Here is a 27935-nt window from a genome sequence, read left to right on the forward strand (position 1 = left end):
CCTATGACAGATCCATTCACAGGTAACCCTGAGAGGAGGATTTTTAGTTTGCAAAGAGTCAGGGCAACCATTTTTGTGGCAGCTCTTTGGGCATATGCAACCCTGGCAACTGGCTATGGAGTGAACTTAATGCATGGCATTTGATTTATCTGCAGATCCAACAACTTCTACTTGTCAATGCTCCTGTTCATGCTGTTTCTGTGCATGCTGCCAACTATTTTTGCTATTGTCCGATACAAGCCATCTCTAAACTGTGGGCCATTCAGGTAAGTTTCGTTCCCAGCTCTGCCCAAAGCGACTGACAGCTATAGGGGAATTAAATCATATTGAACTGAATTGTCCTCCCGGCTGACAGAGCAGGTAAACAGGATAAAAAGATTGCAAACCCACATGTTTTACATTCAAGACCAGTTCTCTTTCCTTAATAGCAGGCTACCTTTAGTATAATCATCTCTGTGCTCATGGTAAAAAATATAATCCATTTAAAGTGAAAAAGAAAAACAGCATGGCTCTGTGCCAGAGGACATTCTACCTGGTCAAAACACAGAATGGTTTTATTAAAACACAGTGCACAGCACTTTTTTTTCTATATTATCCAGCTGTATTCAAGCAAAACCCTCTAGCATCTTCATCTAGCATTCAAGTCAGCTTTGACACATGTATGTAATATTTAGTCTACCTTAGTGTACATGATTAGAACACACACATACATGCAATGTGATTAATGACTCCATCTTCCATCCTCCGTATTAATTAGTATGAAATCATTTGAGGAATGTTATGAATTGGCTTCCAGGCATCCAGCCATTTTCTGATGTCTTGCAGCATCTTTCTGCCAAGAGCAATAAAATCTGGAGTTATGTTTTTCTTTCTCACAGTGGACAAGAGAAAATTTATGACATTGTGTCAGAAACGATTGAGAAAGACTTTCCCGTGTGGTTTGGCTCCGTGGTTGGGCACATCAGTAGCCCCGTGGTCATCCTGCCCGGGGTACTCCTGCTTTTGTGAGTACCACACCTGCCAGCTTTGGAGGGACTTCTGTGTGTTTGGCCAACAAGAAAATGCTGCTTTCCAATAATTATATAAAATTTATTAGTTCATTCAAAAATCACTTAGGCTTAGAGCCTGATGATCTCAACAGGGACTCTGAGTCATACACCAGAGTCACATGAGGCACTGTGCCATGGAGACACAGCCACTGGGTCTCAGTGAGGGGCTGTGAGGGAGCACTCCATTGCTGTCGAGGTGGTTATTGATCCATCAACACCATTTGGTCAATTACTGTGATCACTAGAATGGGGCTGAATGCCATTATTATCATCATCTCATTTTCCAGAAATTTAAATAATCCCAAAAAGGAATTTCACAACTCAGCTGAGTAGCTTTGGCTTGTTTTGGTTTAAAGGAAAAAAATAAAAGTGAGTGGATCCTGTACTCTTAGCTTGATAGACTGCAAAACTTCTCCCCCATTTTCAGGTCTTCCCTATTGCTATCACTAGCACAGAATTCCAGGTCAATGAGGGTGCTGTGGAAAGCCAGGAAAAGAAAACAAAAGCGGCCCCTTCCCAGTGCTCACTGACTTGAGAATTTGCTGATACATTTTGTCCTTAGTGGAGGGTCAGTGGGTAGCCCACATCTGGCCTGGGAGCCTCTCATTCCTGCCAACTATCTGCAGGGAATGTGGTCTGAAAAGCAGAAAAGCGAGTTGCAGTTCACTCACTGTCCTGTGTTGTTCTGTCCCAGCATGCTCATCTATTATCTCCAGAGCATCGCACGGTCGCTAAAGCTCAGCAACCACCAGCTCAAAATGCAGATCCAAAATGCAAGTATTTAATGAACTTTGCTATTATGAATGTGTGTCAACCACATGACTGATGTCCCACCAGCATGGGAATACAAGTGAGGTCACATCTTCAAGGTTCTGTGACTCTTGGCCACCCACTAAGGTGCAAGGCCACCAATCCCCAGAAGTCCAACAGTTATTTCTAAGACTACCCAAGGATGGCTCACCTTTGCTAGGAAGAAGCCTGCTCCTGCTTTTCTTCCTTCTCAAGGGAACTTGCTGCTGCCTCAAGCCTTTCAGTGCCCTCCTGTGACCACCCCAAGCCCTCAGTGTGCCGGGCACTTCTGCAAGCTCTGGTAGATTGGCAAGGGAGAGAAAGGGCCCCTTCCCAATCCTTGTCAACTTGGGCATCTGAGCCCAGCAGCACTGTTTGTCCCTAAAGCCTCACCTCTTTCATATCCTTTCATTGCGGCTGTCATTACCTTCTCTCCGCGGGGCTCAAACCCTCTCTCTCAGAGCAGTCCCAGGGAAACACACATTCCCAAAACTTCCACAATTTCTCTTCCTCCACATACCCCAGGTGTTCCCTTAGTGCCCTGGGTCCTCCAGACCCCCAGGAGGGATCCCAGGACTGGGATGAGGCCAGTGAGGCTCCCAAAGCACCACATTTAAGGAGGCTCTGTAAGTGTAATGCTGACTCTGTCCTTTCACAGCCCTGAAAATAAGTACCTCATGAAATTTGGCGCCCCAGATGCCTCCCTGACCTCACCCATGCAAAAATACTCCTTCCACTTCTATCAGGAAAAAAACAAAAAACAAAAACCAAAAAAACCTCCCACGAACATCAATTCACGCAAAGAAACACAAATTCGCTTCTAATTTGAAATTCATTTGGAGTTACAAAGGCCGTTTTGGTGGAAACATACATCTCCAGTGTTGTTGATCTATATTTTTTTCTTTGTGATTCAGGCAAACTATTACGGGCAGAATCTAAACATGGTCTATTAATTAGCTGTCCCTAAATAAAATTGGCTAGGCATAAAACTTCAGCTCTCAGGTATCTGCATTTATTCACTCAAATAACAGGCCCGAGCCCAGAGCATACTGTCCACAGGGGGCAATAGTAGTACAGTCATGGTCCAAGGTAAGAAGTATGGCATGTAAATCTTTTTTTCTTCCCCCAGGAATAATATTTGTTACTACTTCCTGCTAAAGCCAAAACAAACATGCATATCATTTGCATTTTAGGCAAGATCAGAGGATAAGAAAAAGGTTGCCCAGATGGTAGAAGGTAAGTATTTCTGCTTCTTTTTTTTGTTTGTTTTGTTTTGAGGCAGAGTCTTGCTCTGTCGCCCAGGCTGGAGTGCAGTGGCATGATCTTGGCTCACTGCAACCTCCATCTTCCAGGTTCAAGTGATTCTCTTGCCTCAGCCTCCTGAGTAGCTGGCATTACAGGTGCATGCCATCATGCCCAGTTAATTTTTATATTTTCACCATAGTTGGTCAGGCTGGTCTCAAACTCCTGACCTTGTGATCCACCCACCTTGGCCTCCCAAAGTGCTGGGGTTACAGGTGTGAGCCACTGTGCCTGTCCTAATTTTTTTTTAAATGCAGAGATCTGCTGTCTCAGTTAGTGGGCATTTAAAAATATAGCCATTTAAGGTAGTTTGCGGTATACTACCAATAAAAATTCCTGATAACCTGTGGTTTTTCACAAGTAACTAGGCACAATAAAATAAAGTCTAGGGATAAAAATGTTGTTCTAAATCTTCAATTTTTATATCATATCCAGGCCCATGAATAATCCCAAAACATGTGTAAAACCAGAAGGAAGTATTGAAGTAGGAGAGGAAAATCAGCACATTCATGTGGATGAAAACCCGAAGAATCTCTTTGGTTCACTTTTGTGTACTTTCTCTCCGTGGCCCATCTCTTCCTTGCAATGTTCCCTCTCAGGTCCCTTCCCTGAGCCTCCTTAGGTTCTGTCCTGTCCCTGCAGAGCAGGGAGAATGGAAGCATGTGGTGTAGAAGTGTGCTGTGGCCTGAAGGGAAGAAAGTGGGCAAGGGCAGCTCGAAGGAGATGAATGTGTTTCTCAGGACCACTAGCAGAGTGCTGTGAGCCAGAAGGCTTATTGGGCACCATTAACATGGCACAGCGTACATGAATGAGAATGGGACCCAGAAGGGCTCTAGGGGCTAGCTCACACAGCTGTTGCAATACTTCACTAATTGGAAGGGACCTATTCCTCTCCAGAAAAATGCCCGAGCAAGAGCCCTAAGGCCTAAGGATTATGCTTGCTTGCTCCATCAGCTTTTCAGAGAGAAGCCTACAATTGATAATGATTACTGAAAGTGGCTGTGGCTCACGCCATAAAATGCCTCTCTAATTGTCATCACTTATTTGCCCATTAAGCATAATTAAATTTAGTTCAGGTCACCTTCAAAAGCCAGAACCCACATAGACTGTTTCAGGATAACAGTAGCATTGTCCGGTGTTCATTTTTCAGCTCAAGACCACATCTTTTTTCAGAATGCATGTGAACTGTTTCCAAATAATCGTAATTGTTGTGTAAGCTTTATTATCTCCATTGAATAGATAAGGAACTGGAGCCCCATATCTGTTAAGTACTTGCTTTGCTTCATGGGAGCATCAGATGGAGCACTATAAAGCCCTGTGTTCACTTGATTCCTCCTACACTCCCAGCTCCAACTTTCAGGGATGAAATCATTTGAATTACAGAATGTTTGTTGCCCACTGGTTAGGTGTATTTGTAAGTGAACTCAATTGTTTGTGGACCAACTCTTGGATGTCATAAAACTCTTGCAACTCACGACACCTGTCTTCTCACAATGCCTCCCTCTCCCTGCAGCCCGAATCCAGACCCAGGAAGAAAGCACCAAGAAGCTTCCAAACAACAGTGATCTTACCAGCCAGCTGTCCTCAGCGCACTCGGGCACACCCCAAAACAACGGCAACGTGGTCCATTTTGACTCAGGGAGCAGCAAGGGTGGCAGGATAGAGACAGTCGCACAGTCCATGCCCCAGAGCCCCAGGCCAGGGGACAGGGCTCCTAGCTCACCTCTCCCTGGAGTCTCCAAATCCAGGCTAGAGCATGAAACTAACAGGTGAGGCTCCACTGCAGCACAGATGAAAACCTGGAAAGTGAGAGGTCTGAAGGCCTCAGCAGCTTCAGGAGGCCAAGGCCATTAAATTCTAATTCTTCCAGAAGACATGGGGTCAGGAGACTGTGACAGCTGGTACTGAGAAGAAATGGAGGCGGGCTGGGGGTGTCAAAGTTTATCAAACAGGACAAATTCTTCCTCCTAGGTTATCTGCCATTTAACTTGTAAGCAAACCTTCTAGTCAACCTAGGATAAACATTTGTCTAGGCTAAGAAAATAACTGTTTATTTTTTAGTTCCACACTGGTCGTATTATTGGCAAGATCTTCCATATTTTAGCTCTAGTCTGGTCAAGTTATTGGCAAGACCATTTATGCATTACATGGGGTCAACGAAAGCAGTAGATCCCTTCCTACTTTAATGGAGGTCGGACCCCTGGAAAGATGAAGGGGATAGACCTGCAGTGGCCCAAATTCATTTGATCTGAATGTAGCACAGCGAAAGCAATATAGATAAAATACAGGGGCTCTCTTTTTTAAAGATAATGACTAAGTTAGCAAAGAACTTGAAGTCTTCTTATATAAGGAGTTGTCTGCATGTCTCTGTGGGTTCTTGACAAGGAGAAAGGGTTCAAACACTCCTTGGGAGGCCACCAGTGGTCAAGCCACAGCCACCATACAGATCAAGTCTTTTATCAGGAAGAACTTCTTTTTTTTTTTTTTTTTTTTGAAAGACAGTTTCGCTCTTGTCACCCAGGTTGGAGTGCAGTGGTGCAATCTCGGCTCACTGCAACCTCCACTTCCCAGGTTCAAGCAATTCTCCTGCCTCAGCCTCCCAAGTAGCTGGGATTACAGGCACCTACCACCACACCCGGCTATTTTTTGTATTTTCAATAGAGACCGGGTTTCACCATCTTGACCAGGCTGGTCTCAAACTCCTGACCTTAAGTGATCCACCTGCCTTGGCCTCCCAAAGTGCTGGGATTGCAAGTGTGAACCACTGTACCTGGCCAGGGAAAAACTGTTTAATATGTACAACTCCCCTCCAGCCACCCGTGGAAACTCAGAGAAGTGCTTGAAAAGTCAGACAGCTGCTTCGCAGAAAGGATGAGAAACTGTGTTCCTAACATGTGCTTCACAGACACTAGTCCCACTATGTGCCTCCTGACACAAAGAGGGCTCTGTGATGAAATACACTAGCATAGTACCCCTCGCTCTGCACTCTTCATGGAGACTCACATGTACCTCACTGATTTAGGGTTCTGAAAATGCCAGTAGTAAACAAAACTGTTTAGCCCAGTCCCCCAAATGTCTCTGTGCTCACAATCCACAGAACACCCACTATCCAGTTGGAACCAGCCTCAGTGAAAATGCTCAGAGAACCGCTGACAGCTCACAGTCCTCAGGTGTGGGGCTCTGAGACCACCAAAGCCACAGCTACTTAACCGCCCCTGTCTTACAGGTATCTGCATGGTCTGTGTGCAAGCACCAGCGACCTTCACAGGAACAGATCGCGCACACCTATGACATTTACAAAGCACATCCAAGATGTACACTCAGAACCTCTTTTCCGAAAAGACTTTCAGCAAATGAACCCACCTCACCGTGGACCAGAGGCCTCGACTTTGGTGACACAGGGTCCCAAGCCCCACACCCCCAGATACTATGTCATTAATGAACGTGACTCTTACAAGAAAAAACATCTAAATGTCTGGCCAGAAAGACATTTCAAGATAGATGCTTCAGGTGACATTGTGGAGCTGTACCCTAGGAACGTGCAACAATATGCATCCTGGGTCCCCCGCCAGCCTCCCTCCCCACAGCTGAGTGAAGAAGAGGAGGAGACGCCAAGGAGAGATTGGATCAAACAGTCTCTTCCCCCACGCTCTCTGATAGACCTCCGTCGGGCTCCTCATTTTTATATTGGGGAGAGGTCCGAAAGTCAGAACCTGGCTCCCAAGCACCAGGGAAGGGTGCACTACAAGTCGTGGAAGGAAGATTTTGAGGGTCACCTTGAGAGGCCAGCCTATGTGCCCAAAAAGCCACGATCCCGGAATTTCCAATACCCACAGCCCCCTCTGAAGCCCAGAGGGAAGCCCAGGTTTGAGCCATCCCTCACGGAATCTGACTCCGTGTCGGCAGCATCCAGCAGTGACCAGCAGAACAGCAGTGCTGACCAGTACCTGCAGGTCACCCACAGCCAGGGCAGGTTCCCGAGGTCCGTGGGCCAGCCCAGCAGGAGGAAGGCCAAGTCGGGGCAGGAGCTGACCATGGATCTGGATGACTTGATTTGTTCAAATGTCTAGGCTTCCTCCAGTGTCCCGTTCCTAGAGGTCAGGCCCCTATTGGAGTGCTGGGCCAGCACATGGCATCTCCCTTTCTGGAAAAAGAGGTGAACACGTGTGTTAGAGACCTGAGGGGCATGGCCAGCCGCTGCTAGCTGAGGCTCTGAGGCTGACAGGGCTACAGGTACCTATTCTACAGCTACTGTTAGCCAAATGTATCCGAGTTAGGTGGTACCAAAGTATGTTACCAGCAGCGAATCATTACGTGTCTGCAGCAACCTCAATACTTGCCTCCTCAGAAGAATTTGGCAGAGGGGCACAAGACAGAAGGAGAGACTGAGGCAACTTTTAGAGCAGGCATGAAAGTTTACTGAAAAGCTTTAAAGCAGGAATGGAAGAACGTGAAATATATTTAGTAGAGGGGCAAGCAGGCGACTTGAGAGATCGAGTGCACCATTTGACCTCTGACTTGGGGTTTTACACGTTGTCATGCTTCCGGTGTCTTGCGTTACTTCTCCCCCATTTTTCCCTTTCTTCCCTTGGGGTGGTCTGTCCGCATGCGCAGTAGTGGCCTGCTAGCGCTTGGGAGGGGAGCATGCGCAGTGTGTTTACTGGCGTTGTACACATGCTTACTCAAGGTTCTTCCCTTACCACCGGAATGCTCCATTTTGTCTTTTAGTGCGCATCCTTGAGCCCACTCACCCAACTCCTGACATTTCATCTGGAAGCTGCTGACCACCAGTTTCAGGTTTTTTCTGTCTATTGAGAGACTGTCTTTCCCTGGTGCCAGCTGTGACCAATTATTATTTTAGAGAGACAACTAACAGCCACCTGACCATCACCTGATGGTCGCCTGACATTCCTGGGGGTTGTGTTGAAGAAGGAATACATGAATTTTACAAGTATAATCAAAGACAACCAAAAATTTTTACTTTTTCCTTCAAAAGCTAAGTGTAGTGTAGCTCCCCAATAGTATAAGTTAAAGAAGAATACTAACTGCCTGTTTTTCCTTCTGTGCTCAGCAAGCCTTATCTGTACTTGCTAGTTTCACATTCCTTGAGGCTCAGTGAGTTCCTGCGTCACCTCCCTAGTGCAGCTGCAAAATTACAAGGTTGATGCAGAAACATGGCTTCCAAGGGATGTGGAACATGTAGTGTAGATAAACGTAAAAGACTGATCAACTGCCTTTGTTCTCGCTTCTGTAATACGCTTCCTGCCTCATGTAGCTCCTGGCCACTGACTGCTTAAAAGGTGGCTGCTTTCTTTGTCCAGGGCTCAGACTTTCCTGGACAATAGTCCTACTGAGCCAGGTGATCACCTTTTAATAAAGAACTTTCCTGAACTCACTCTGTTCGGTGTCTCCCATCTTTGTCCCACAACATTTCGTTGGCAGGAGCCCCCACTGTCTGCTCATGTCTGACACTACCCACTGCAACACTACCACCCATGCGTGGATTGTTTCCTTGGGGCTCTTTGCATCCAGAAGCACATCAGGCTATCATTTCAATGAAACTCAGTGCTTTGCCTCCTTTTGGGTTGACCACAAATCATAAGCAAGCCAGATATCTCATCCTGCCTGCTGAAGCCTCACCTGGGATATCGGAATGATACGAGTGAACTGTTTGTATTGCAATGCTGTCTTTCAACAGACAAAAGTCATCTTCTCTAATAAGCACCCCAAATCAGGTGGCCACCCTTAAAGATATCACAATGCTTAGTTTGTATGAATAATCAGTTTAGTAATGACAAGAGTAAATAACATTTATTGAGAACTTATTTTACTGTGCTAACTGGGCAGTATATCTGTATTAATAAATCAGGACACTTAGATTGGAAATAATCCATGATTTATCCCTAAGGTTTACTGGTTTGCTTAACTGGGAAGGATGGGAATCAAGTTAGCCTTAGGCCCAACTGGAGCCAGGGCATTAAAGCATCCTCAGGAATCTCTTTTCACCTCTCTGCTCTATTTTGATGTTTGTTGACCTCATTTTCTCCTACTGGCAACAGGCTTCCTCTATGTAGTCAATGGAGAAGGAAATCACAGCCACAGAAAATGCCGGGTTTACACCACCCAGCCAGTAAGTCCAGAGGGAAGAACAGCGCTGTTTCCCCCCACACCCCCTGTCCCCTTCACATCATCTTCACCTTTATGGGCTGATGTCCTTGGATTCTTCTATGGGCATTCTGCAGGGTTTGGGCAGCAGTGTGTTCAATCTGCCATGGTTAACCAGGAGCACACCCTGATTCAAATTTCCAGGATAACTCTCTTCACTCTAAATTGTGTCTTTTAAACATTTGTCTCTTCCACCAGATTGTGTCTTTGCAGCAAGAATGGTGTTGTATTCATTCTGCATTCTCAGTAACTGACACTTAGATATTGTATTCGTTTTCTATTACTCTATAACAAATTTAGTAGGCTTAAAAGAATGCAGACTTAGCATCTCAGTTTCCATGGATCAGGAGTCCAGGCCCAGCTTAGGTGGATCCTGAGCTCAGGGTCTCACCAGGCTATAATCCAGGTGTATGCCAGAGCTGGCATCCCATTTGAGGTTCAGAGTCCTTTTCCAAGCTCAGGTGATTACTGGCAGAATTCATTTCTTTGAGGTCCTAGGACTGAGGCCCTCCACTCCTAGAGGCTGCCCGCAACTCCCTGCCACAAGGCCCTCTCCACAGCATGGCTGTTTGCATCCTCAAAGCCAGAAAGAGAGTGTTTCTTCAGTTTTGAATCTCTTTCCTTCCAGGGAAAGCCTGAACCCACTTGTTAAAAGGGCTCACCTGATTAGGTCAGGCCCACCCAGATACTCTCTTTTGATTAACTCAGAGTTAACTGAGTGGAGATCTCATTACATCTTCAAAATCACTTCACTTTTACTCTATCTGGGAGTAAAATATCATCATATACACAAGTGCCAGCATACTCAAGGGAAGAAGATTATATAGGGCATGTATACTAGGGAGCAGCAATCTTGGAGGCCGACCACAGATAATAAACATCTGTTGAACGTGAATGGGTGAACAAATAAATGAAAGAATTGTCCTGATGAATGAATCACAGGGTTATATTCTAAGATATATCACCAATTCTAAACAGAAAGAAAAGTCCAGTGTAAATACCAGCATTTTAAAAGTACACACAGATTAACACCTCTCCTGAAATTTAGGAAAAGGAGTGGACATATTTTCAAATATCTTGACATGACAAATCCAAGAGGTTGCAGTCTGCTCAAGATTCAATGTTCTACAATGCCATGGAAATGTGCTTTTGAGATAGAGATGCTCATGGGAGGTTCATGATGATGGTCCCCTCTTCCAGATGCTTGGTCTGGGACTGTGGCCTCAAGCTCCCTGGGACATTAAAACATATTGTGGAAAAGGCTGGCCTTTCCTCCAGACACCTGTGGGAGCACCATTGTCTGTGTGGGAGTGGGGAGGTGCTTCTTTAGGACTTGAGGACAAGCAGGTCCTGAGACATTCCTAAGAAAATTTGAGAGTGGTCAAACAGCCTTGAAAGTATGAGTATCACTCTCCAAGGCACAACACAGCTCACATGCACTCTGGCACTTACTGTTGGGTTAGGTCTTTAATTTAATTAAATTTAAAAGACATAGAATAGTGCAAAGTCTACTGGGACAAGCACCAATATTCCTACTGTCAGGGTCAACAACTGCCAAGATTGGAATTTTATTTCCATTTAGCCATTTTGTTACTATTAATAATACAGAAAATATTACAGATACAGTCAAAGCCTACTCTAATCCCTACACAAAGTCTCATTCCCTTCACACTAGGAAGAGTTTGGAGTACAGCCATTGACCAATCGTTTATAGTTTTATATGTTGTATGTGTGAGTATGTATAAGTATCCATAAACAATGTGTAAGCACATCTTAAGAAAACAGTATTATACTGCATGTATTAATGCACATATTTATATTTTTAGCAAAAAAATAGACCAAACTCGTTATGACTGTAGCAAAGTATTTCATCGTGTGAATAAACTACATAATATTGATCCTTTTTTTTTTTTTTACTGATGGACATTGAAATCATTTCTACTTCTTTGCTGCTGAAAATAATGTTGCACTAAACATCTTTTATATGTCCGTCTTCATGTATCTTCTTGGCACACACATGTGCCAGTGTTTACTTAGAAGTGAATATCGGTCCTCCAAAAAGAGAAATCCCTAGCTCATAAGAGATGAGCATGTTCATTTTCACTAGCAGCTCCTTTATTAGTCCTCACAAGTCCAGACGTCTGTGCACACTTCCTCTAGAGCATGAGAGGGCTATTTCCTTATAGCCTCACCAAGGCCTGATACTGTCACACCATCTCATTTTTGCCAATCTGATGAAAAAATTATACCAACTTATTTTAATTAAATTGCACTTTTGATTGTTATCATCTCTTCCTAAGTCAACTGGCCATTTGCATTTCCTCTTCTGAGAATTGATTGCCTAGTCAACACCTTTGTTCATTTTTCTGTAAACATCAACCATCATTGCTGTGAAAGGAGCTCATAAAGCTCCTGACAAAAACACCACATGATAATCAGTTATCCCTTTCCCTTCCCTGAACTCTAGCCCTTGTCTAAGTTGCAGGAACAGAAAGCCACAAACCTACACTGTCAAAATGCCTTTGCATAACTGTGGTTTCACGACATTGCTTTGTGTTTTAGCAACAGTCCACGGGGGTGTACGTTTCTGCCTTTGGTCAAACTATTATTGAGGACATGATCCACAGCATTATTAAAATCTCTCCTAAAAACACCTACATAACAAACTCCTCTCAGGTCTCAAAGATCAGACTGTAATATCCATTAAAGAGTGAATTCCTTTCCGTAAGAGTAGTTCAGTAAATATCTTAGTAACCTCAGAATGCTTCCTTTAGTCACCCCTTTTGTCTCAGAATTCACGAGTGCCAGGAAAATCAGAGCAAAGTTTTCTGCACATCTCTAAAAGACTAACTTCCCTAGCCTAAGGTAATATTTTCCAGCTACTCTGTGTGTGTGTGTTTTGCTTCTTTTTAGAGTTTGCAGGTTGTTGTTTTATCTTTGCACATTTCACACTTAACACTACATATACTCATAGGATGTAGTAGACAGTAAAGCATATGAGTAAACACGTGGCCTTTGGAAAGAGAAATCGGATGTTTGCCATAGCTCTGCCACTTCCCAGCTGTATGGCCTTGGATACCCTACTACTCCCATTGCAAAATGGTGCTGCGGTATTGTTGTGAAGTTAAATGGCCCGATACAGGTAAAGTGCTTAGGATAGTGGCTAGCAAGAAGTAAGTGCTGAGTAATGATTAGCTGTTGCTGAGTAAACAATAAACATAGACATGCTTACATTTGTAGATTCACATAGCATCTGCCCAAGCTAACTTAGTAAATATGCATGCAATTCTTCATCAGTGTCTAAGTGGAAAGCAGACACTGCACTCTATTCAGGGCCTTGTAAGATTGGAGCATGTGGACACTTGGGCCCATCTCCTCTATAGTTTGTCTGGTGGTGGTGTGAGTTAGAAGCTACTGGACTACCTACCCCCATATACACCTAAAAAATATTCAACTGGGACTTTGATGAAGTCTGGTGGACAACTGGGTGACTCAGAGGCCTCTCAGGACCTTGTGGGAAGGGCTCTGATCAACGGAATCTCCAGAGCTGTCATTCCTCCATCCCCTTCAGCTCCAAACTGCAGCCTCAGACAGACTACAAAATAGATTTCTGTCCCAGGCCCCTGGGAACCAGCTCTCTGTTCCAACCATCTGCTCACGCTGCCCCGTGCCAGCCTCCAGTGATAAAATAGATGAGTGGCCTGCTCCAAGGCTGCCCCAACCTCACCAATCTCCTACTTCCAGTTTGTCACAGGCCTCGGGGACAAACAGTTTGCTTCTCCAAATATTTTGTATATCCAGACGTTCCCATTTCCTAGGAGCAAAATAGTGCTACTATAGTCCTGCAGGGGATCTGCTTCACCCCCACTTTCCACCATCTGTGCTAGGTTATTTTGATGGCTACATAATATTCCACTAAATGGATGTTCTGTAACTTTGTTTAATATACTGTTAAATAGGTTGCTTCCAGTTGCAAGATTAATTTTATACATCTTTGTGCAGGAAGAGTCACTGGATCAAAGAACAAGTAGAGTAAAATTTTAATACATGTTGTTATTCTGTTCCCAGGAGGTTGCATACATTTATACTCTCATCCACAGTGTATAACTATTTCTCCATACCCTCACCAACATAGGGTGTAAACAAACTTCTTCATGTCTGTCCATCAACAGGTTTAAAAAAAGCCTCTCCTTGCTTTAATTTTTAATTCCCTAACAATGAGTGAGGTTCTGCATCTTTTTATAGCTTTGTTAGTCATGTCAATTAATTTTTCCACAAAGTATCTTTCCATGTCTAATGCATTCTTTTTGTCTATGGGGTTGTCTGAAAATTGCTTAATGATTTGTATGAGCCCTTGGTTCAATAAGAAAACTTATGTGTTAAAGTGTGTCCTGATTTTTTCTCATATTATCTAACTTTTTTTGAAATTTTGATGTGCTTAAATTTAATTGGGGTTAATTTACTAGTCTTTTATTTTATGGGACCTGAGAGTATTCACATGAGTTACTTCCTTTGCTCTTCACAAGGCCATAGGGAACATTTGTTTGTTTGTTTATTTTTATTAATTTTTGAGACAGAGTCTTGCTTTGTGTAGCCCAGGCTGGAGTGCAGTGGTGCAATCACGGTTCACTGCAGCCTCTACCTCCTGGGTTCAAGCGATCCTCCCACCTCAGTCCCCCAAGTAGATGGGATAACAGCCCCTCGTAACCATGCCTGGCTCATTTTTGTATTTTTAGTACAGACGGAGGCTCGCCATGTTGCCCAGGCTGGTCCCGAACTCCTGGGTTCAAGTGATCTCCTGCTCCGGCCTCCCAAAGTGCTGGGATTACAGGTGTGAGCCACCAGACCCCACTAGGAACATTTATGATGTGTCCCATTTCACCTTGGAGCGAACTGAAGCTCAAAGAATAATGAGTGAAACTGGGTCTAGATCTTGAGCTCCCTAATTCCCCATCCAGGCCTTCTTCACAGCCTGGCTGCCCTTCATATCTTCCAAAAAGGTCTTTCAAGTTGTCATTTTGTTTACACTACTCTTCCAAACATTTATATCCAAAGTTTAAAGGCAACAATAAGTACACAAAAAAGAAAGATAAGAAACAGACCTCAATATTGACCTTTTCAAATATTTAGTTGGTGATAGCGCAGAAGAGGGGAAAAGGGGAAACCGAGGCTGTCCTTGCTATTCACACTGGGAAGACGCGACCCTGGCTCACTCTCCGCAGCTCCAGGGAAGCTGGAAGCAGAGAACTCCCATATCTCTAATAAAGCCGGGCCTCTCGTAGATGTCAGCGCATTGCATTGACTCCTGGACACCTGTACTAGAGGCCCCTCAGGCACCTCCAACTAAATATGCCCAGAACTGAACTCGGCCTATCTCTTCGCCATCTCAGGTAAGCTGCCAGGAGGCCAAGGCTGGGAGTCATGATGCTTTCTCCTTCTGAACATCCACAGTCGGGGGCAGAGACCTTCACCTTCCATCTCCTAAATACTCTACGATGGGTCCTCTTCTCTTCACCGCCACTCCCCGCACCCCTGCCCCACACCTCTCCCACCGTTGCACGCGCCCAGTCTCCACGCGCATTTCCTCTCCCACCCTGCACCTCTAATGCAAATCGCACCACCGTCCCGCAGGCTGAAAGCTTCGGTGCACTCAGGACAAGAGTCCACGCTTCTTAAACAAACAGTCGACATTGTCTGCGACCTGGCCTGGCCCAACGGGTCTCCGTCATTGGCCATCTTAGAGTCCCTGGGCTCCAGAGCTCCTCCCACAACTGGACAAGAAGGAGGCGGATACGGCAGGACCTTACCAGGCACGCCGGAGGCTTCCGGGACCCGCCCAGGCGCTGACGCTAACTGGAGAGCCTGGCCCCGCAGTCTGTGGTGCTGCCAATCTTAGGGAGGCGGGATCCGTCTGAGGGCCTGCACCAATTCGGGCGCGGGGGCGGGGAAAGAGGCGGGGCTACGAGCTCCTCCCAGAGCTCCAGCTTTTAGGCACTCCGGATCCAGCGCCGCGGCTCAAAACACCAGCGACCCCGCGGCGCAATGGACCCGACGCTGGCAGCCCAGACGAGCGAGGCTGTGGCCGAGAAGGTGCTCCGGTACCGGCGGGACACAGCAGGCTGGAAGATTTGCCGGGAAGGCGTGAGTGAGGAGCTGGGCGGGAAGGCGTCCCGGAGACCGCTTCGTGGAGCCCGGGTCCCCAGGAGCCCCCAAGCCACTCCTCTCCCCGTTGTTTTCTGCACCCCAATCCCCTGGACCCGATTGAGAGGGATTCCAATGGGGATTGTTTTAAAAAAAGATTGGGCCTGTTATACTTACAATGACTTAAGGTGGTATCTGTTCCTTTCACTCAGTGACTTACCCAAGGTCACCTGGCTGTTGAATGCTGTTTAGGACTGGAACCCTAACACCAGCCTCTAAAGCCTTTACTCTGTTCATTACAGCGTGAACCCCTCTCTTTGTCGTTGCCAGAGGGTAGCATGGGGGTAGTTTTGCTTGACACTTCTGACTTTTAACAAGTAGCCCTGGGTTGCCCAAGGAAACAGAATGCATGGTGGCTTTTAGATAATTTGAAAACCACCCACGGCTCTTGGAGTCAGCCAGTTGAGATCTTTTTCTTCATCACATTCTGCTGTGGGGACAGCTTTGCCCAAGACTAGTCCCAGCTTTTCCACGTATGGGTTGCACAGCCTTGGAGAGTCGTATCTCTTGAGGCCTCTGACCCCTCTTCTGTAAAACAGGGGATTAAGCCAGGTGACCAGAGACCTTCTAGCTCTAAAATTCTATGGTTCTGTGCCTTTTGACAGAATGGAGTTTCAGTTTCCTGGAGGCCATCTGTGGAGTTTCCAGGGAACCTGTAAGTGCATGCCTTGTTCAAAGCTTACCAGAGGTGCCGCACCCTTCCTGGTATCTTTATGGGTTTGCCTTTTAAAATATTCAGATCAACCCTACAACCCGTAATCAATTGTCCTCCAGAAAAGCCTTACTGTTTTTAATGAAATCATTTTCAGCAAACTGTATTCTTGTGAAAGCTCACTGTCCATTTCTGCAGGCCTGAAGGGAGGTGGGGCTAGTAAGTTTCAGCCCCTTCTCTGCAAGCCTGTCCCAAAAGAGTAGTGACAGACATGGCATGGTTCACCTTCTAGTCCTTAGATACAATCACAAGATAAACAAATTTGATTGATGCATTGGGGTCAAATTCCTTTTTGTGCTCCAGGTACCGAGGAGAAGGCATTGTATATGGGACACCAGAGGAGGTGTGGGACTGTGTGAAGCCAGCCGTTGGAGGCCTACGAGTGAAGTGGGATGAGAATGTGACCGGTTTTGAAATTATCCAAAGCATCACTGATGTAAATCTTCCCAAGCATGTTATCTCTAGATAGTGTCTGGGCCCTGCTATAGTAACTCCCTCCCATTTCTTCTGGAAGGGGTCCGTGATACCTTTTGTCAGGGGAATATGTCCTGCAAACACAGGCTGCCCACTGCTTGCAGCATTGGAGGCCAGCCTCAGCCCAGTTTCCTGGTGGGAAACGTCATGATTCAGATAGGCAGAGAAGCCCCAAACAGAGTCTCTGGGGGTAGCATACCTGTTCCTTGTGTGGGGCTGCTGCACTAGGCGACACAGGACCCTCAGCCCCTCGCACCCACTTCCCTGAAGCCTGGGCCAGTAGCAGCCCCATGTACCTGCATGACCCCAGTTACCCTCTGGTATGAGGGTCTTCACGCTTTTTGCTTACATGCTTCCAACAGATTTTTGGGAAATTATGCATCATCCTTACACATCCAGTTGACATCTATTAATAACATTTAGTTGACAACTAAATTTTTATAAGTTGCAAAGTGTATCATTTTCGACATGTAAATATCAGTTTTGAACAAAGCAATGACATTCTTTTAGATGTATCTAAATAATATATAAATTTTTATTTAAAATACATGAACAAAGTTTATTAAATAGTCAGAAATTGTATGTAACTGTTTTCCTAGAACTCAAATTTCCATTCCATGTAGCCCTCTGAATTTTATCCTAATTTAATACATGGTTGTTCTTGGAAGTCATCATCTTGCATCATAAATATGCATAGAAATGGAAATTTTTTTAATCATATATTTCCTGCAATCATGAGACTAATTTTTTTTTTTTTTTTTTTTTTTGAGACAGAGTCTCACTCTGTCGCCAAGCTGGAGTGCAGTGGTACGATGTGGGCTCACTGCAGCCTCCGCCTCCCGGGTTCAAGCAATTCTGCCTCATCCCGAGTAGCTGGGACTACAGGGGCACGCCACCATGCCCAGCTAATTTTTGTATTTTTGGTAGAGACGGGGTTTCACCATGTTAGCCAGGATGGTCTTGATCTCTTGACCTCATGATACCCCCATCTCGGCCCCCCAAAGTGCTGGGATTACAGATGTGAGCCACCACACCTGGCCAAGACTAATTGTTTTTTTTTTAAATTGGATTGAGGTACAAGTGTAATTCATTAAAATAACATGATTATATTATAAATTCTGATAAAGAAATATTAAATGTGACAAGTAAAACATTTTGCATCTTTAGCTGAGATGAATGGGAGCTCTCTAATTAACTCATAAGTCCATGAAAAGATACAAACTTTTCAATAGACAACTGCAAAGTAGAGGGGAAGCACAGGCTACTGGTGAGCTCAGGTTTACAAAAAAGTGGAGAATTACCAAGTGGTAGCTCTTTATCATTTAGTGAAACAATGAAAATATGGAGAAAGGGCTTTTCCTTGCAGACTGGCATTTTTCAGCATGCTTTTGGCAACTCTCAAATATCCTAATTCTAAAATAGATGATGGATAGATAGGTGGATGGATGGATAGGATACAGGGCCATGCCATGAGTTTGTCGCATTTATGACATGCGCTGCTGCTGTCTTCAAAATTTCTTTCCAAAGTTCTCCTCATCTTGGTTTCCAGACACTATACCTCAGGAATGATGCCCCTGGGGGCAATCATCAGAGGTGGAAGCAGTATAATTTTTTTTCAAATTTTTCATCACTTCTGCCATTACTGTTACAGAATACCAGAATTTAGAAATGACAAAATTGCCTTGTTTTTAACACCAAGTTTTGGAATGTGTTTAAGAAAGGGAAAAACATGAAATTCTAACACCAGTGTATACTACCTTGATTACATATTGCAGCCAGCACTCCTAATTGTCCCTTTGCCACCCTGGAGGATTTTACACACTGGGACAATTCATGATAGGATGATTCTAGATGAATGGGCATATGCTGTGCTTTTCTTCAAATGGGAAAGGAGACCTTGTGTGCAGGTGCAGCCTGTTCCCAGGCAGGTCGTTAAGGGATGAAGAAAACATGGAGTAGAGTCATCTGGAAATTCATCCTCATTGCACCCATTGCAAAGTGCTCAAGTGCCCCCAGGCATCTCACGCCCATTTGAAGATTAATTTCCTGAGGCCAAAAGTGTCCCTGCTGAAAAGTTTCTCAGCAACACGTGGTGCCCCAAGTCTTAATACCTGAGGGGAAAGACAAAGAGATGGAGACCTTTACCAGCCCCACTCACCTCCCCTGAGACTTCTCCCTAGGACTGTTCCATCGCAGACCTGGCCTGTAGTTCTCCATTGTGACCCTGAGAGAGCCTGGGCCCCGCTCTCTTGCAGGATGGGATGAATGGGAGAAAGCCCAGCATCCTTGGTTTATAAAATGGGAGTGTGGACTACTGGGATATGCTGAGATTGAGTGAGGTTCAAGGTATTCCCTCCTGGGGCTGGGACTAGGGTAAACCAAAGAGTTGCCCCAGGCACAACATAGGAGGCTGAGCAAGTGCAGGGTCAGCCCTAAAAAAGAGTGGCCTTTCTTCCCTCTCCCTAGCTCTGGTCCTGTTCACATCCCATCTCCACCATGAGCTTCGTGCTGAGTTCCTTAGTCTCTCCAAGTGTCAGTTTCCTCACCTGTAGTAGGGATTAATGATACCTGTTTCTAAAGGTAAGGGACAACTGAGAGCTTTGTCCAGCCAGGCTCTTACTAGGTGCTCAATAAATGGTACCTCTTATGGTCACTGTGAGACATGACTTCAGCATGGCACTGGTCTGCAGCTAGATAGCTGTGGGCAGCCTGTGTCACAGCCCTCATCTTACAAACTGGGTGTATTTCCATGACACCCGGTTCCTGGGAAGATTTGCTCTGGATCTTACTGTTTGTAGTGCCACCCTACTGTCAGTCCTGGTACCTCTCCCAGACCTTGAGGGATGGAGTGGGAGTTGGGAGAAGATGTCCGGCCAGCAGTCACAGCTACATGCTTCTTTGGTTTGGCAGACCCTGTGTGTAAGCAGAACCTCCACCCCCTCAGCTGCCATGAAGCTCATTTCTCCCAGAGATTTTGTGGACTTGGTGCTAGTCAAGAGATATGAGGATGGGACCATCAGTTCCAACGGTGAGTGATGCCCAGAGGAGCTGCCATGCCTTCCTACAATGCTGGGCTTTCTCTTCTGCATCTCACAGTTCCTTAAGGAGAGCCAAGCAACCAGAAATCACCAGAAACTCACACTCTGAGTCCCCTACCTCATCTGGTTGGGTTTGAGGGGATTCAGGGCCATGGGGGTCTGAGGCAAGAGAGTCCACATACCAGTAATTCTATGTTTAAGTCACGGTTTTGCCAGTGCCTCCCTTTTTTTTTTTTTTTCCTGCCGAAGCTCATGGTGTTTGCTGTAGACACGTAGGTTAGTTGGGTGGCAAAAAACTTGTGTGAAAAATCCATGGCCATGTCTTCTTGAGAGTTTGGGTGCTGTCCACTCCCTTAATGTCCAGTGAGGAGCAGGGCTCCTGCCTCTGCACAGCCCCTGCCATTCCTCCAATTCTTCTACATGAGAGAGTTGGATGCATCCATGCCTCTCCTGGCTGGGATTTGAGAGAGGCATGTGCCTCCTCCCACTCCCAAACCTTGTGTTCTAGAATGTTCTTTTCTCTAATATTCTTGACAAGCTTGGGAAAGCTATGTGCGTGTTTATGCGTGAATGCAGATGAGTGTGTGTGAGTGCAAGTGTGTGTGCATGTGTGTGAGTTTGTGTACACGCATGTAAGAGTGTATTTGTATGTGTGAGTGTAAGGGGCAGTAGGGTGGAAGTAGGGGGACCTCACGCCAAAGGGCAGGAGTCCGTCACAGACTCCAGGGCTGCAGGTAGTCCGGTCTGTGTGTTCTATGGCATCCCAGTGGCGGTGGCCTGACCGTCTGAAGTTGTAACTCACTGACATTCTGCACTGTCTTCCAGCCACCCATGTGGAACACCCCTTGTGTCCCCCGAAGCCAGGTTTTGTGAGAGGATTTAACCATCCTTGTGGTTGCTTCTGTGAACCTCTTCCAGGGTAAGGATAATTTCCTGCATTGAGGTACATGGCTCAGACCTAACCGTGCCTTCCCTGTGGACCTTCTCTGAAAAGGGGCACTTTGACTATGATTCAAAAGAAGAAAAATGCCTTACAGCTGTTTAGATTGTGACGATACAAAATACTTTCACACACATCTGCGTAAGCAGAACCTCCTGAGAGTACCTGGCACATGGGCAAGAATTGAGGGGAGGCGTTACTCTTATTTGTGATGCAGGAAATTTTCCCTGCAGCCTCCAGGCTAAACAAATGTCATGGTCCATTTAGCAAATGAGGAAACTGAGGTTTGGGGAGATTCAGTGATGTGTTCTGACTCAAAGGCTAGGAGGTTGGCAGGGCAGGGTCTGTGCTCCGAGTCCTCCCTGAATACCCTCTGCCAGACAGGAGCAGCTTTGAAGATAGCAGTCCCCACCCCACATTTCACTCAGTGATCATCTCTCCTCGGCAAGGAATGTGGCGGAACTCAGGCCTAAAGGGCAGTTCTGAGACCACACTGTAAGTCAGCCTCAGAATTGACCCCGGGGACTCTCTATTCCCATTTGCCACAGGTCATGGCCAGGCTCTTGCCAGGAAATTTCTGTGTAATGAATTACCTGTCCCTCATTGATCCTGGGAATCATGCAAGTTGACAGCAAAAGAAACTGCACCTTGCAGGTGTGTCGCAGTGTTCCCTGCAGTCTCCACACAGATGCCTGGAGGGAAGGGGTCCGTGCTTCTACCACATTGTCCCAGGAGGTGGGCCTCGGCGTCATGGGATTATACCAAGCCCAGACCTAGCACCTTTATGTTACCCTCTTTGCTAAGCTGGCTTTTCAGACATCACATGAAGACTTTTCTTAGATGTAACACAATTTTGAGTTTGAAAATAGCACAGCTGTGCTCTGCCACACACAAACATACACACCTGTGCTTAGTTTCAGTTCTCTCAATATATAGGTGCCCTAGATGCCCTGGCCTGGACTCATTTCCTTGTCCTCTCCCACCTAGTAGTCAGATGCTAGGACTCACCTTTCAATGGTGCCGGGTCTGACAGAGAGGAGTTTTCAGAATAAGAGGCAGAGTCATTTCTTCTCAGGGGCTGAATCCCATTGCTGTCTTCTTTTTGGTGGAATGCACAATATAATGGGTAGTATCATGCCCATAGCAAAGGTATCACGTGGATTTTATTTTATTTTATTTTATTTTTGAGACAGAGTTTGGCTGTCACCCAAGCCAGAGTGCAGCGGTGCAGTCTTAGCTCACTCTTGGCAACCTCTGCCTCCCAGGCTCAAGCAATTCTCCTGCCTCAGCCTCCCAAATAGCTGAGATTACAGGTGCCTGCCACCATGCCTGGCTAATTTTTGTATTTTTAGTAGAGCGGGGGTTTCACCATGTTGTCCAGGCTGGTCTCGAGCTCCTGACCTCAAATGATCCCCCCGTCTTGGCCTCCCAGAGTGCTGTGATTACAGGCATGAGTCACTACGCCTGGCCCAATTGCATGGATTTTGCTGATAGGTTGGTTGGAGTCCCACAAAACCCTGCCTATATGAGGGTTTTAATTCAAATGTTGACTCTTCCAACTCCTGTCTACTTGATTAAAAACATCATGTGTTCTCAGTAAAACTTTCTTCCAGAGCCTGCTCTGTGCAGTTATTCTCATGAGGCTGTGGATCTGAAATCTGTGACAATGATTATTCTCTTATTATTCTGTGAAGATAGGCCTATTCTGGACGCTAGATTCAGCTGGCATTAATAGCAGCAGCAGCAGCTGCAAACATTTAGACAGCACTACTGTGTCAGCCACTATTCTAAGCACTTTGTATAAATTAACTATTTTTATAACACCCTAAGGCATTGTTGTGATCCTGATTTTTAAGATAAGAATGGTGGGTGCACAGAGAGGTTTAGTAACTTATCCAAGGTCACATAGCCAGCAAGTAAGAGAGCCACAGTCTCATTCTGGCCATCTGGCTCCAGAATCTGGGCTCTTAACGCAGATACTCATGTCTCAAAACAGCTAGAGTATCTCTCCTCTTAGAACTTAGATTCCAATGAAGGCAGGAGGAGACAGACTAAACACAAATGTAAGTAGTTCTGTCTCATGGATGCTTTAGTAAGTATCAGATGTTAAGTGCCTTGGGGAAAACTAAACCCAGATAAAGGTGCCAGGGAAAGGTGTGAGTGGGTCGTCTAGGGGGTTTCCCTAATAAGACATTTGAACAAAGCACAAATGCAGGGAGTCTTGGGCATGTTGGTGGAGTGAGCATTCTGGCAGGGGTATGAGCAGATGCAAAGTCTCAGAAGTAGGAGCAGGAGCCAGCGCAAAAGCAGCGCCTCTGAGGAACAGCACAGAGGGAGGTGTTGTGTTAGCAAGGGGAGCGGCTAGGACATTCGGCCCATGAGGTAGCAGGGCCCACAGCCTGTTGGGGACTTTCCTCTGAATAAAATGGGAAGCCACTGGGGAGGCCTGAGCAGGACATGCCCTGACTTCAGTCTTAACTGCTGTGATGCCCTGCTTCCCCAAAGAGGGTGAACTCCAAGGGACAGGGACTTCCTTCCATCTCAAAGCCTTAGCATCATCTGCACTGCACCCTCTCCCTCACCCACCAACCTCTGCCCATCCCAGCTTTGCTAGGGCCTTCTCTCTCCTCTTGCTCTCTTGAGCAAGAGGCTGTGAGCAAGAGGGCAAGAGGACTCATCAGGGGTGAGGTGGTGTTGAGGCCAGAGGTAGTGGTGGTTGAGCTGCAAGTGACTGTGGGGGATGGGGGAAATGTGTTCTCGAGGTGGAGGAACCTGTATTTGTGGTCAAGGCAGCATTACAGTATCATTTCTGGAGCACTTGCTGGTGCTAAGTGTGCTTCACGCCTACTCTCATTAAATCCTTCTAGCAACCATAGTGGATGCCTTCATCCCAGCCTTTTCTGAGGGGAGACTGGGTGACCCACAACTCCTCTGTGCCCCCTGTTGCCCTTTCTGTTGTTGTTGTCACATAATGGTGTACATACAAGAGCTACCACTCACCAAGGCCACTGTGAGGAAGAGTTTGTCCCATCCCACACGGCCTCTCCCATGTTCCACCCACCACAAAGCCCAGTCCTCACCCAGAGGGAGACATGATCATGGAGTCTCATTTCTCACTCACCTGTTCATGTTTCTAAAGAGGATGCTGCTGAGAGGTGATGGGAGCCAGAGGAGGCCCAGTGGGAGGAGGAGCAGGGATGAGAGAGAAGGCCCTAGCAAAGGCGGGATGGACAGGGGTTGGTGGGTGAGGGAAAGGTGGAATGTGGATGATGCTAAGGCTTTGATATGGAAGGAAGTCCCTGTCCCCTGGAGTTCACCCTCTTTGGGGAAGCAGGGCACAAGCAGAGGAGAAAAGCCACAGCGCAGAGGAGCACATGCTCTCCCGTCTTATGGATCTGTTGGCCCCCATCCTGCTCCAGGCCCGTTGTCCTTCTATATGACTTGGGGAGTGAGATTTTTTTTTTTTTTTTTTTGAGATGGAGTTTTGCTGTTGTCACTCAGGCTGGAGTGCAAAATGGTGCAATCTCAGGTCACTGCAACATCCACCTCCCAGGTTCAAGCGATTCTCCTGCCTCAGCCTCCCGAGTAGCGGGGATTACAGGCACCCACCACCATGCCCGGCTAATTTGTGTATGTTTAGTAGAGATGGGGTTTCACCATGTTGTCCAGATTGGTCTCGAACTCCTGACCTCAGGTGATACAACCGCTTCGACCTCCCAAAGTGCTAGGATTACAGGTGTGAGCCACCGTGCTTGGCCCTGAGGAGTGGGATTCTAAAAGGTCTCCAGTTCCAAACCTGTAGCCTGCATGATGTCAGGAAACATCTCATGGGCAGGCATAGAGCTACCTGGGGTTCCTGGTGAGGCTGAGGCTGTGGACAGTTGCATTCAAATAAAATGCCAAATGAGCTCCACAAAGCCCATACTACCTTTGTTGTCCTGGCCGTTGAGAAGTTTGTCACAGTGAAGATTGCTTCATGTCCCTACCAAGTTGTGTTCCGTCTCCACGTTGTGTGCCCCTTTGATTCTGGACTTCCAGTCTGCATCTGTGCCACCTGCCGTCCTCTGAGCTTCTGCCCCCCCCCCTCCCCGGCCAAAATCCCTTCATAAGTGCTCAAATTATTCGCCAGTTCTCTAAATAGCGGTTCTCAAAATTTTGGCATCAGGCTTTATTATACCCTTAAATATATTTGAGGGCTTCATAGGGCCTTTGTTCATGGAGGTTATAGCTATCATTATTTGATGTATTTGAAATTGTAACTGGGAAATTTGAGAAATGTTAAAAATATTTTAACATAAAAATTCACTACATGTTAAATAACTTTATTTTTAAAAACTGTATTTTTTTTAGAAACAAAAAATACCGTGAAAAGAGTGGCATTTTTCCATTTTTGCTCATCTCTTTCATGTCAGCTTAACAGAAGCTCATACCTGCTTCTGCATGCAATATCACACATCATGTAACCTCCAGAAAACTCCACCATATGCACGTGAGAGAAGGCGAATCACGCGTTAGTGTTGTTATGAAAATAATGTTAACGTTGCAGACCCCTTGAAAGGGTCCCAGGAACCCCCAGGAGGTTGCAGACCCTAAATAGTGAAGGGCAGCATCTCTTCGTTCCTCTCAGGGCCTGGCACAAAGTGAGTTCTCCGAAAGTATTTGCTGAGTGAATCAGGCGGCAAGGTACTGCCTTTTTGGACTGGGAGTAGGGACTTCTCCCTCCCTGGAGGCTTGGAGAGGCTGTGGAATGCATCCCTGACGGGACGAGACTCCATCCTGAAAATGAGCAGGTCCAGAGAGGACCCCTGGGTAGAGGGCACAGCAAGGGATGAGACGCAATCACTGTATCATGGCCATTTCCACTGGGCTGGGCTCTGCTCACCTGCCTGGTGCTCATCCCCAGCATCTCTGCTGTAGATCGTAACACAGCTCTGCTGTTGCCTTTACAGGGAACCCACCAAGACCAACCTGGTCACATTCTTCCATACCGACCTCAGCGGTTACCTCCCACAGAACGTGGTGGACTCCTTCTTCCCCCGCAGCATGACCCGGTTTTATGCCAACCTTCAGAAAGCAGTGAAGCAATTCCATGAGTAATGCCATCGTTACTTCTTGGCAAAGAACTCCCATGACTCATCGAGGAGCTCCAGCTGTTGGGATACCAAGGAGCCCGGGAGCATGCGGAGGCCTGTGTTCACTCTTTGGAACAAGCTGACGGACTACACATCTCTGAGAATGCCAACCAGAGGCGGCAGCCCACCCTTCCTGCCTCCTGCCCCACTCAGGGTTGGCATGCGATGAGCCATTCATGTGCTCTAAACTCCATCTGCCTGTTACCCAAACATGCCTCTCCTGGCAGGGTAGACCCAGGCCTCTAACCATCTGACAGGGACTCGGGCTGGACACCGTGTGATGCACTCTGGCCCCAAGCCTTTATGTGCCCATCACTCTCAGAGACCGCGTTTCCCTGACTGTCATAGAGAATCATCATCGCCACTGAAAACCAGGCCCTGTTGCCTTTTAATCATCTACAGCTCCCTCAGTCCTGCGCTGCAGACCCTCAAATGTATTTTTCTGATACAGACCTTGTATATGGCTTTACTGCCACAAAAGAGTTTTTTTCCTTAAAAAAGATGTCAACTTGGAAAATAATGGTTTAAAAATGGGATAACCATTAAGGAAAAACACTTTCAATGTATCTTCCATTTGATGAATTTGTTTTTCTCTCTTTATCCCCTCGTGGTGGACTTCCATGCCCTCAATGAAACCAGGCAGTGTGAATCTGTTCCAGCCCAAATCTGCAGCATTAGGGATGAGTTCTTGGCAGTGATTCTGAACTGAGCATGTACTCACGTCTGCATGGGGAACTCTGGGGAGAAGAACCTTCTTTTTCTTTCCCCTGAGCATTTGCCTTTCCTTGTCTTCTTACTGAGGTGGAGGCAGGAGGTGTCTGTCTTCCAGGCCCTGGCCAGGCCATCCTGCCATCAGGAAAGATAGACGAGCATGCCTCCCTCTAGCAGCCCTGGCTGGAATCTCCCCTCCAGATCCTGCTGCAAGACTGCACAAACCCACAGGGGCCATGTCCACCCAGGCACATCATCAGAACCAGTGAGCACAGCCTTGCCACCTGGAAGGGGCCGCAGCAGCCATGCAAGTTTCTTTCCCTATCTCCGATCCAGAGAGGGATCCTCTAACATTCTCTAGCAACCTTATCTGCACCCCCGCCACCTTCCTTGTAAGAAAGACCGCGTGTGTCTGACTAAAATCCCTTCACGTTGCATTTACCCAGGTTACTATTGCGCGTGCAGGATGTCTTCACAGTGTTCTCAGCCTTTGCTCCTCCAAATAGAAAACATTTCCCCTGTGTTACTGTTACTTCCCTATTTTTGAGTCCTGGGGTGACTGTCTCTTCAATGTGCCAAGATGTGAGCAAGCTTTAAAACACGACAGCTCAGTGTTAAGGGGGCAGAAAGCTTCCTCTTTCTGTGTTCTATTGCAACTACAGATTCCACAATCATGCCTTAAGATCTTTTAGCTAACACCCTTTTCAAGAAATCATCAGGCTCTTGGATTGACTTAGAATTCATTCATTCATTAAGTGCTTACCGAGTCCCCACTCTGTGGCAAGCACTGTTCTATATCAACTTCTCATGAGCTCAGCCAATTCTAGGTGCACCAGCCAAGGAAACTTCATGCCTGCCCCCTCTGAGCTCCATACTCTGAGGTGGTGGTCTAACCAAGATGGGATCGCCTTGTCCGGCCCTGTGTAGCCAAGTAGAAGGCCAAACAAGTTAACCAGCAGGACGGAAACTGCTCTAAACCCATTATTCCTTGGGATGAATAGAACAGTGAGCTGAATGCCTGCTCTAATGAAGCCATTAAAGGGGTTTACAGTAAGGTTAGGAGCCCAGCTGGGTTTTCTGAGTCTACTGCTGGGAAACAGATTCTTCACTTCCTGTGGACCCTAGAGAAGCCATCGGATTGCATTAACATGGCTCCACTGATGATGGCCTGAGAATTACTACTTTTTGTGTTCCATCTGTTGTCCTTGCCAGGTCTTCCCCCACATCCTTACTTAACAGGATCAGGGGCTGAGAAGAGGCCAATACTCTGGCCCAGGCCTGGTCAAGGGATGCTGGTTGTTGCTGATGCAAAGGCACATTGCCTGGTCCTTAGCTTGGCAATCAGGCACCCAGAGATGACCAGACCAAATATCCCTTTGGCCAGGCACTCAGGTATTCCCTATAATGTTGTGCACTTAAAGC

General features: G+C 46.4%; 2 protein-coding genes and 1 long non-coding RNA gene across 3 annotated transcripts in view; 2 read left to right on the top strand and 1 right to left on the bottom strand.

Moving 5' to 3' along the window:
• LOC105493089 (transmembrane channel like 3) overlaps positions 1-7210 on the top strand; it is a 41706-nt gene extending 34496 nt beyond the window's left edge. Inside the window, exons 18-23 of the mRNA XM_024796377.2 lie at positions 156-266; positions 879-1004; positions 1744-1822; positions 3032-3074; positions 4654-4909; positions 6367-7210. Coding sequence (XP_024652145.2) covers positions 156-266; positions 879-1004; positions 1744-1822; positions 3032-3074; positions 4654-4909; positions 6367-7210 — 1459 coding nt within the window. The remainder of the gene's footprint in view (positions 1-155; positions 267-878; positions 1005-1743; positions 1823-3031; positions 3075-4653; positions 4910-6366) is intronic.
• Positions 1-15132, bottom strand: part of LOC139364403 (uncharacterized) — a 115299-nt gene extending 100167 nt beyond the window's left edge. The window contains exons 1-2 of the long non-coding RNA XR_011626259.1: positions 14906-15132; positions 7088-7284 (exon numbers count right to left, since the gene is read on the bottom strand). This is a non-coding gene — a long non-coding RNA (uncharacterized lncRNA). The remainder of the gene's footprint in view (positions 1-7087; positions 7285-14905) is intronic.
• Positions 15133-15301: 169 nt separating this feature from the next.
• Positions 15302-27036, top strand: LOC105493091 (StAR related lipid transfer domain containing 5). Its single transcript, XM_011760515.3, has 6 exons — positions 15302-15446; positions 16112-16161; positions 16522-16654; positions 19603-19720; positions 20556-20649; positions 25620-27036. Exons 1-6 carry the CDS (start codon positions 15348-15350, stop codon positions 25765-25767), a joined length of 642 nt encoding a protein of 213 aa, XP_011758817.1. The 5' UTR covers positions 15302-15347; the 3' UTR covers positions 25768-27036.
• Positions 27037-27935: the final 899 nt, after the last annotated feature.

Source organism: Macaca nemestrina, chromosome 7, assembly GCF_043159975.1.
Source record: "Macaca nemestrina isolate mMacNem1 chromosome 7, mMacNem.hap1, whole genome shotgun sequence".
Taxonomy (NCBI): Eukaryota; Metazoa; Chordata; class Mammalia; order Primates; family Cercopithecidae; genus Macaca; species Macaca nemestrina.

Coding starts and splice junctions, on each gene's coding strand:
- LOC105493091 (XM_011760515.3), top strand. CDS start 15,348: ATGGACCCGACGCTGGCAGCCCAGACGAGCGAGGCTGTGGCCGAGAAG. Junction 15,447..16,111: donor GGAAGATTTGCCGGGAAGGC/GTGAGTGAGGAG, acceptor GCCTTTTGACAG/AATGGAGTTTCAGTTTCCTG. Junction 16,162..16,521: donor GTGGAGTTTCCAGGGAACCT/GTAAGTGCATGC, acceptor TTTGTGCTCCAG/GTACCGAGGAGAAGGCATTG.